General features: G+C 41.3%; 1 protein-coding gene across 3 annotated transcripts; it reads right to left on the reverse strand.

The window, feature by feature from the left end:
• Nucleotides 1-5,374: 5,374 nt before the first annotated feature.
• Nucleotides 5,375-9,761, reverse strand: LOC124175751 (importin subunit alpha-4-like). Of its 3 annotated transcripts, none has more exons than XM_046556241.1 (8): nt 9,710-9,761; nt 8,905-9,007; nt 8,327-8,531; nt 7,549-7,709; nt 7,248-7,474; nt 6,761-7,126; nt 6,434-6,668; nt 5,375-6,330 (listed from the first exon to the last, which is right to left on the reverse strand). In XM_046556241.1, exons 2-8 carry the CDS (start codon nt 9,002-9,004, stop codon nt 6,221-6,223), a joined length of 1,404 nt encoding a protein of 467 aa, XP_046412197.1. In that variant the 5' UTR covers nt 9,005-9,007; nt 9,710-9,761; the 3' UTR covers nt 5,375-6,220. The 3 variants fall into 3 exon arrangements, with proteins under 3 accessions (XP_046412197.1, XP_046412198.1, XP_046412199.1); XM_046556243.1 differs by having other exon boundaries at nt 6,126-6,145; XM_046556242.1 differs by lacking the exon at nt 9,710-9,761 and having other exon boundaries at nt 8,905-9,019.
• Between the last annotated feature and the right edge of the window lie 640 nt (nt 9,762-10,401).

The following is a 10,401-nucleotide window of genomic DNA, read 5'->3' on the forward strand; positions in this document are numbered from 1 at the left end:
GGTTAGCCTTACTTTTTTCTTCATTTTTGGTGCCAGAAATTTGTGGTCTCAGATCCGATTTCTACGACCTTCTCCGGACTAATTGGACCCCCAGGAACTCAGAAAACGCAGCGAAAAGAGCGTGAGATTAACGGGAAAGAAGTTACGAAGGAAGAAGCACCAGCTGAAAAATGTCGAAGACTCAGGTTCTTGTTTTTTGGCTGTAACTTTTGATCCGCTGCTCGCAGCGTATCGGGACTGCGCTCAATCGATTTCTCCCGCGAAACTACGTCAGAAGAGTGCTGGAAAGAATGGATTCCAGCTCTTTCCGAAATCTCGAAAATTTTCGCCAGAAATGCAGAGGGGTTAGCCTTACTATTTTCTTCATTTTTGGAGCCAAAAATTTGTGGTCTCAGATCCGATTTCTATGACCATCTGCGGACTAATTGGACCCCCTGGAACTCAGAAAACGCAGCGAAAAGAGCGTGGGAACAACAGGAAAGAAGTTACGACGGAAAAAGCACCTGCTCAAAAATGTCGAACACTCCGGTTCTTGTTTTTTGGCTGTAACTTTTGATCCGCTGCTCGCAGCGTATCGGGACTGCGCTCGATCGATTTTTCTCGCGAAACTACGTCAGAATAGTGCTGGAAAGAATGGATTCCAGCACTTTTCGAAATCTCGAAAATTTTCGCCAAAAATGCAAAGGGGTTAGCCTTACTTTTTTCTTTATTCTTGGAGCCAAAAGATTGTGGTCTCAGATCCGATTTGTATGACCTTCTCCCGACTAATTGGACCACCAGGAACTCAGAAAACGCAGCGAAAAGAGCGTGGGAACAACAGTTGAGAAGTTACGACGGAAAAAGCACCTGCTCAGAAATGTCGAACACTCAGGTTCTTGTTTTTTGGCTGTAACTTTTGATCCGCTGCTCGCAGCGTATCGGGACTGCGCTCGATCGATTTTTCTCGCGAAACTACGTCAGAATAGTGCTGGAAAGAATGGATTCCAGCACTTTTCGAAATCTCGAAATTTTCGCCGAAAATGCAAAGGGGTTAGCCTTACTTTTTTCCTCATTTTTGGAGCCAAAAGATTGTGGTCTCAGATCCGATTTGTATGACCTTCTCCCGACTAATTGGACCACCAGGAACTTAGAAAACGCAGCGAAAAGAGCGTGGAAACAACAGTTGAGAAGTTACGACGGAAAAAGCACCTGCTCAAAAATGTCGAAGACTCAGGTTCTTGTTTTTTGGCTGTAACTTTTGATCCGCTGCTCGCAGCGTATCGGGACTGCGCTCAATCGATTTCTCTCGCGAAACTACGTTAAAATAGCGCCAGAAAGAATTGATTCCAGCACTTTTCGAAACAGCGGGAATTTTTGCCAAAAATGCAAAGGGGTTAGCCTTACTTTTTTCTTCATGTTTGGAGCCAAAAATTTGTGGTCTCAGATCCGATTTCTATGACCATCTCCGGACTAATTGGACCCCCTGGAACTCAGAAAACGCAGCGAAAAGAGCGTGGGAACAACAGGAAAGAAGTTACGACGGAAAAAGCACCTGCTCAAAAATGTCGAAGACTCAGGTTCTCGTTTTTTGGCTGTAACTTTTGATCCGCTGCTCGCAGCGTATCGGGACTGCGCTCGATCGATTTTTCACGCGAAACTACGTCAGAATAGTGCTGGAAAGAATGGATTCCAGCACTTTTCGAAATCTCGAAAATTTTCGCCAAAAATGCAAAGGGGTTAGCCTTACTTTTTTCTTCATTTTTGGAGCCAGAAATTTGTGGTCTCAGATCCGATTTCTACGACCTTCTCCGGACTAATCGGACCCCCAGGAACTCAGAAAACGCAGCGAAAAGAGCGTGAGATTAACGGGAAAGAAGTTACGAAGGAAGAAGCACCAGCTGAAAAATGTCGAAGACTCAGGTTCTTGTTTTTTTGCTGTAACTTTTGATCCGCTGCTCGCAGCGTATCGGGACTGCGCTCGATCGATTTTTCTCGCGAAACTACGTCAGAATAGTGCTGGAAAGAATGGATTCCAGCTCTTTCCGAAATCTCGAAAATTTTCGCCAGAAATGCAAAGGGGTTAGCCTTACTATTTTCTTCATTTTTCGAGCCAAAAATTTGTGGTCTCAGATCCGATTTCTATGACCATCTCCGGACTAATTGGACCCCCTGGAACTCAGAAAACGCAGCGAAAAGAGCGTGGGAACAACAGGAAAGAAGTTACGACGGAAAAAGCACCTGCTCAAAAATGTCGAAGACTCAGGTTCTTGTTTTTTTGCTGTAACTTTTGATCCGCTGCTCGCAGCGTATCGGGACTGCGCTCGATCGATTTTTCTCGCGAAACTACGTCAGAATAGTGCTGGAAAGAATGGATTCCAGCACTTTTCGAAATCTCGAAAATTTTCGCCAAAAATGCAAAGGGGTTAGCCTTACTTTTTTCTTCATTTTTGGAGCCAAAAGATTGTGGTCTCAGATCCGATTTGTATGACCTTCTCCCGACTAATTGGACCACCAGGCCCTCAGGAAACGCAGCGAAAAGAGCGTGGGATCAACCGGAAAGAAGTTCTGACGGAAAAAGCACCAGCTGAAAAATGTCGAAGACTCAGGTTCTTGTTTTTTGGCTGTAACTTTTGATCCGCTGCTCGCAGCGTATCGGGACTGCGCTCAATCGATTTCTCTCTCGAAACTACGTTAAAATAGCGCCAGAAAGAATTGATTCCAGCACTTTTCGAAATAGCGGGAATTTTTGCCAAAAATACAAAGGGGTTAGCCTTACTTTTTTCTTCATTTTTGGAGCCAAAAATTTGTGGTCTCAGATCCGATTTCTATGACCATCTCCGGACTAATTGGACCCCCAGGAACTCGGAAAACGCAGGGAAAAGAGCGTGGGAACAACAGTTGAGAAGTTACGACGGAAAAAGCACCTGCTCAGAAATGTCGAACACTCAGGTTCTTGTTTTCTGGCTGTAACTTTTGATCCGCTGCTCGCAGCGTATCGGGACTGCGCTCGATCGATTTTTCTCGCGAAACTACGTCAGAATAGTGCTGGAAAGAATGGATTCCAGCACTTTTCGAAATCTCGAAAATTTTCGCCAAAAATGCAAAGGGGTTAGCCTTACTTTTATTCTTCATTTTTGGAGCCAGAAATTTGTGGTCTCAGATCCGAATTCTACGACCTTCTCCGGACTAATTAGACCCCCAGGAACTCAGAAAACGCAGGGAAAAGAGCGTGAGATTAACGGGAAAGAAGTTACGAAGGAAGAAGCACCTGCTCAAAAATGTCGAAGACACAGGTTCTTGTTTTTTGGCTGTAACTTTTGATTCGCTGCTCGCAGCGTATCGGGACTGCGCTCAATCGATTTCTCTCGCGAAACTACGTCAAAATAGCGCCAGAAAGAATTGATTCCAGCACTTTTCGAAATCGCGAGAATTTTTGCCAAAAATGCAAAGGGGTTAGCCTTACTTTTTTCTTCATTTTTGGAGCCAGAAATTTGTGGTCTCAGATCCGAATTCTACGACCTTCTCCGGACTAATTAGACCCCCAGGAACTCAGAAAACGCAGCGAAAAGAGCGTGAGATTAACGGGAAAGAAGTTACGAAGGAAGAAGCACCTGCTGAAAAATGTCGAAGACACAGGTTCTTGTTTTTTGGCTGTAACTTTTGATTCGCTGCTCGCAGCGTATCGGGACTACGCTTAATCGATTTCTCTCGCGAAACTACGTCAGAATAGTGCTGGAAAGAATGGATTCCAGCACTTTTCGAAATCTCGAAAATTTCCGCCAAAAATGCAAAGGGGTTAGCCTTACTTTTTTCTTCATTTTTGGAGCCAAAAATTTGTGGTCTCAGATCCGATTTCTATGACCATCTCCGGACTAATTGGACCCCCTGGAACGCAGAAAACGCAGCGAAAAGAGCGTGGGAACAACAGGAAAGAAGTTACGACGGAAAAAGCACCTGCTCAAAAATGTCGAAGACACAGGTTCTTGTTTTTCGGCTGTAACTTTTGATCCGCTGCTCGCAGCGTATCAGGACTGCGCCCAATCGATTTCTCTCGCGAAACTACGTTAAAATAGCGCTAAAAAGAATTGATTCCAGCACTTTTCGAAATCGCGAGAATTTTCGCCAAAAATGCGAAGGGGTTAGCCTTACTTTTTTCATCATTTTTGGAGCCAAAAATTTGTGGTCTCAGATCCGATTTCTACGACCATCTCCGGACTAATTGGACCCCCAGGAACTCAGAAAACGCAGCGAATAGAGCGTGGGATCAACAGCAGAAAAGTTGCGACGGAAATCTTCCGTTTTTTGGCCGCTACTATTGATCTGTTGATCGCCGCGTATTGGGACTGCGCACAATCGATTCCGCTGTAAAAATTTCGTCGATACGGTGCATGAATGAATAGCTTTCAGTTTCTTACAAAATCCTCAAAATTTCCACCAAAAATCCAAAGGGGTTATCTTTACTTTTGCTCGCGAAATATAAAACTAAAACTTGTCTGAGTAATGCTTTAAAGGCTTCACCAATGTCTGATCGTCCCCAAGAAACCGTCAAAAGTCATTTCAAACGTCGAGAGATTATCAGTTGCAAAATTACGAAGGAAATGTGAAGAAATGCTCAATGTGCAGGACTTTTCCTCATTGAGGATTGTTAGTGTTTATCGAAGCCGCTACCTATCTGGTCCACGTTCAATACATGTTTTCGTCGAGTTCTGAGTAACTCAATCCCGTATTAATCTCATGAATTATTGACGAGCCTTTATAAGCGCAACGGACGTAGATATTTCGTCAAACCAATCCAATTATCCTTTTCCATGCTCGCGCTAAATTCTCGTATGCTCTTTCAGGTCTCTAGAATATCAATGAAGGAGCAGAAAATAGTTTGGATCCATCACACCACCTTACTCTTTCTGATTAAGTTAATACAAAACTATTTTGCCGTAGCTACTAGTAACTAGATTTGCTTTATTTCAGGTATTTCCGAGGGTAATTTGACGTCAAAGACGCCAACCTAGTGCGAGGCGGTAGTTGCCACTTTTGATAAGGTGTAGAGCTGTATCGAACTAGCCGCAGTCATGTCAAATGTAACTGCACTTCAGAAATGCGCATCATTAACGCAATAGCAAGAGGCATAGGTCAATGAGGAATGTATGTATGCAATAATACACACATACTAATTAACATTTGAAACAGAAGAATGAAGTCTTTGGCAGTTGTGTAGTGGCTGAGATATGCCCATTGGATACGACAAATAGCAAGTGGCGCAGTCAATGAGTAAGGTATGTTTGTATGCAATACACAGATACTGATGCAAACAAAAATGGAAATAGAGAACGTAGTCAAGCAGTTGCAATGCCTGAGAACGACCTGAATGAACACACTATACACACGTATATGGATTTATACCAGACTTTCAGTTTTATTGATGTTGCGCCGTCTTACAGAATGATCATAATTATCAAGTATACTAGTCAAGAGCAGTTAATCAATTTATTCAGTAATCAATATCATCATAAATTTAACATGCCTAAAATATACACAAATCGTTTATAAATGTAACGTCATGAACCAAGACTCGGCCCAGCGATATTAGAGAGCACGCAACTCAAACAGTGCTATTGTTCTGTAGAATCATTTAAACAATTCGTCCTAAATAATTTAAACGTTTGCACTTCATGCGCACTCACGTTCTTGTTACTACGTAAATATATATATAATATATATAGCGTTTAGCATCTGAATAAGACTTGTTTCTCTATTGTATAAAATACGAAACAAAAAAATCAAGAAAAAATAAAAAGCTGATTCGCGCTTTTGCAGTGCTTCGTTGCAATCTAACTCTCTTGCAAAATCATGAACGCAACGGTTCTTATCGCGGGCCGAACAGCAGGCGAATGCCGCGCAATGTCTGGGAGGTGACGAGAAATATTCCCCTTCGAGAGTCTTGAATCTTGGTCATTGGAACAAGAAGGATCGGGAGGATAATCTGGATGAGAAGATAGCGGGAGGTTGTGGCTTCCCGCCGTAGTTAGGGGACGGTTCTTCGACGAGGAAAGGGCGAGGAAGAGACGAGGATATTTCAGAATATGAAGCCATCGCTAGGTATAGTTGTCGTCGGGTCAAACTGGAAGGCTCCTTCCGTTGTCTGCGGCGCCAAATTTGGTTCGTCAGTCTGAAGTCACAAGAGTGGGACATCAATCAGTTAGAAGCCAGAATGGTCTCAAAATTTTCACCAAGGCTACAGTACCTAATCATTTACACTTAATTCCTCCCAGAAGAACTGTTCACAGATGTCATAGGCCAATATATAGATATATAAATTTACATGTGTGTGTAATGCCTCAAGTTTATCCAATCCTGCAAGCAATTAACCCATTGTTATACGTTAAAGAATAAGACAGGAATTAGGTATGTTGGAATAAATTCTGACAGAGTACTATGCAGTCATATATCGACATACCTGAGCATTCTTCAATCATATTGGTCAGCTGTTTAATTTGACTTCCCGCCATTTTGAGCATATTGTGGATACCATCAAGCACAACTTGAATAACCTGACTATCTTTGCAAGACAGTAGATCGCAGAATGGTGCAATTACCCCCTCTTGAATCAGGCGTGCCACCTGCTCGCTGTTTCCACTCATCGTTAAATTACTGATCGCCCATGCTGCTTCTTTCTGAGTCTGGAATTCACCCTGCCCAATCGTAGAATATGGCGTGTTAGATTTTGAACAAATGAGAATTCTTTAATCAAGTCAACTGAATAATTGTGATTGAATTTAAATACCTTTGACAAGTTACTAATAATAAGTGGCAATAGCTGCTCGTCAATTACAGCCTGAATTTGAGATTGATTGCCAGCAGTAATGTTTGACAGGAACCATATGGCTTCCTTGCAAATCTTCTCCTTAGGATGAGTTAGCAAGTTAGAGAAATGGGACAAAGCATCACAATTCAAGACCGTTTGCGTCTGCTCATCGGTACCAGTAACGATATTGCCAGCAGCTCTGAGAGCAGCCGTTTGAACTTTGACCTCTTTGTGAGAGAGCAGAGGAATTAGACGAGGTACGACTCCGCTGTCTATGACCATTTGAATCTGTTCATTTCCACCATCAGTCAAATAACTCAGCGCCCACACTGTGTCAACGAGAATCTATGGGAAAAACAAAAGCCAAGTTGATCCAGTCTTTGATAGATTATCAAAAGTTGAAACTGCACAACCTGAGATTCGTTAGGGAAGAATAACGTGATACTGGACATGACGATCTACTCACATTAATGTCCGTGTGTAGAATAAGTACATTAAGTGCTGGTAAAATGTCTTTAATTGTCCGTACTGGTGGAGGGTGATCTTTGTTTCTACACAAGTTGACTATCACCCACGTAACGTTTCGCAAGAAGGTGATAGGTATATCTAGCTTAATGAAAATTAAAAGCAGTGGCACAACGCCAAGGTTTATTACATAATCTCGCAGCGCTCGCCCATCCCCTATAATGTTTCCTAGGGACAAATAATAAATTCGATAAAACAATTTATAAAAATTACATAAACCACAGCATGGTTGGATTCCTTACCTAGAGCCCATACTGCTTGTTCACAGACATTTTGCTGGATGGACAATAAAAGTTGTAAAAATAATGGCACTGCACCAGCTTTAACAACTGCCTGTGTCTGAGCAGATGTTCCGCCTGCAATGTTCGTCAATGCCCATGCTGCTTCAAACTGCAAGGATGGACTGGAAAATAATAGTACATTATTTGACAAGTGCGTAAATAGGCAATAACTAAACGAGTGTGGCTAGCAGCACAAGGGCAAGTACTGCAATCACACGAGTCAGGTATTGCTTGTCGACACGTGTCACATGTCATATTTTTTGTAATACCTGCAGGGAAAGTTTGATTTAAAAAGTAACGAAAGTGACACTGACATTTGGGCTAGGTAACTTGCGCTCAATAAAGCAGTTACAGATAGTGCATAAAATTGATTTATTTGTAAATGTGTATGCGCCAAAAATCCACAGCATGAAAAGTAAAAGCTTCCAAATGTGCATGTACACCCACTTTTTATTTGCATTGTTCAGAAAAAATATTTTACCCACGCTCTACAATCTGAAAATCAAGCTTTCTGAGCATGTATTGCAAGAATAATGCTGTGTGTATCATACTGCTTCTCATGTTATAAAATAATAGAGAAATATTCATTGATGAAATATAACAAAAAAAGGAATACTATTATTCCTAATTGGTTCTTTATTGATGTATTTTAAAGTAACTGTGTGAATATGCACTCATGTTCTATGCATAAAATATGTATTCACAACATTGATTTAAAGACATCGGTATTTCAACTTACTGGTCATGTCGTTCAAGACAGTGTACCAAAATCGGCAGGATTCCGCTATCAATCAAGGCGTCTATTGGAGGATTACGATCTGAAGACAGTAATTTTCGTGCAGATTGGACGGCAATCAACTGCTCGGCGGATTCAGCGCTCCCTGCTTTGGCTACCAGTTCACCCAAATCGATCTTTGCCAAATTTTCCTCCACATCTTCTTCATCTAATTAACCAATTTATTACTTAATTGAATATCCAGACATAATGCTCTTGTAACGCATGAACTTTATAATAAAATGAGAAAGTACGTCATGTTACAGAGCAATTGATTCATCAAGTATACCAAATATTCGTCGTAGATTATAAAATGAGATGACTAGATTAATTTCTCTATTTATTATATCTTTATTATATATTATTCTATGATTGAGAACTAGAGTTTGTCTACATAAAAATACTAGATTTGCAACTACATGAGGAATAAATCCCTCCAATATTGCTTATACCTCCCAATTACGATTCAACAATAAGTAAGGTATTCACGAAACTGATACAAGCAGCCCAAACTAATAACATTCTATCAGACGTCACCTTACCCATGGAATCTGTAATAGGTACGTTTCTCCGTTTCTGTAGCGTTTCTTCACGTTCATTCTTCCGGAGCTCCACGGTGACTTCATTCCTTCTCCTGCGCATCTCCTGAAATAACTTCTTATTAAGAAGAAACAATACCTAAGTACGGATATGGTATTCATATTTTTTTCACAATTTTTTTTCTCCGTTACTGCCCAAGGCATGCTTATTCGAAATGAAAAAAATTTCATATCCGAATTTTCGCGTGCCATCGTATCGACAGAACAGAACGTGAAAATGATTCCCTGAAAATTTCTTGAAAATGATCCAATTGTGAGGTCTATATAGGTGAGTCACTGGTTAAATGGTTAAAATACCAAACATAACTGAAGGTTTGAAGAGTCCGTGGTATCAATGTATTAAAATCGTGTGGCAGGGACAGAGAATTTTTAGTAAAATAAATACAACGCTATACTATGAGAATTTTATCTTCATTTTTGGAGCCAAAAGTTTGTGGTCTCAGATCCGATTTGTATGACCTTCTTCTGACTAATTGGACCCCCAGGAACTCAGAAAACGCAGCGAAAAGAGCGTGGGATTAACGGGAAAGAGGTTACGAAGGAAAAAGCACCTGCTGAAAAATGTCGAAAACACAGGTTCTGGTTTTTTGGCTGTAACTTTTGATCGGCTGCTCACAGCGTATCGGGACTGCGCTTAATCGATATGTCTCGCAAAATTAGGTCGGAACAGTGCCAGAAAGAATTTATTCCAGCACTTTTCGAAATCGCGAAAATTTTCACCAAAAATGCAAAGGGGGTTAGCCTTACTTTTTTTTTTATTTTTGGAGTCAAAAATTTTTGGTCTCAGGTTCGATTTGTATGACCTTCACCCGACTAATTGGACCACCAGGCCCTCAGGAAACGCAGCGAAAAGAGCGTGGGATCAACAGGAAAGAAGTTACGACGGAAAAAGCACCAGCTCAAAAATGTCGAAAACACAGGTTCCGCTGTTTTGGCTGTAACTTCCGATCCGCTGCTCACAGCGCATCGGGACTGCGCTTAATCGATATGCCTCGAAAATTACGTCGGAACAGTGCCAGAAAGAATTTAATTCAGCACTTTTCGAAATCTCGAAAATTTTCCCCAAAAATGCAAAGGGGTTATTTTATCTAAAACTTTATTTATTTTATTTAAAACGCAGCCTTACTTTTTTTTTCATTTTCGGAGCCAAAAATTTTTGGTTTCAGATTCGATTTGTATGACCTTTACCTGACTAATTGGACCACCAGGAACTCAGAAAACGCAGCGAATAGAGCGTGGGATCAACAGCAGAAAAGTTGCGACGGAAATCTTCCGTTTTTTGGCCGCTACTATTGATCTGTTGATCGCCGCGTATTGAGACTGCGCACAATCGATTCCGCTCTAAAAATTTCGTCGATACGGTGCATGAATGAATAGCTTCCAGTTTCTTACAAAATCCTCAAAATTTCCACCAAAAATCCAAAGGGGTTATCTTTACTT

Source organism: Neodiprion fabricii, chromosome 2 (genome assembly GCF_021155785.1).
Source record: "Neodiprion fabricii isolate iyNeoFabr1 chromosome 2, iyNeoFabr1.1, whole genome shotgun sequence".
NCBI lineage: Eukaryota > Metazoa > Arthropoda > Insecta > Hymenoptera > Diprionidae > Neodiprion > Neodiprion fabricii.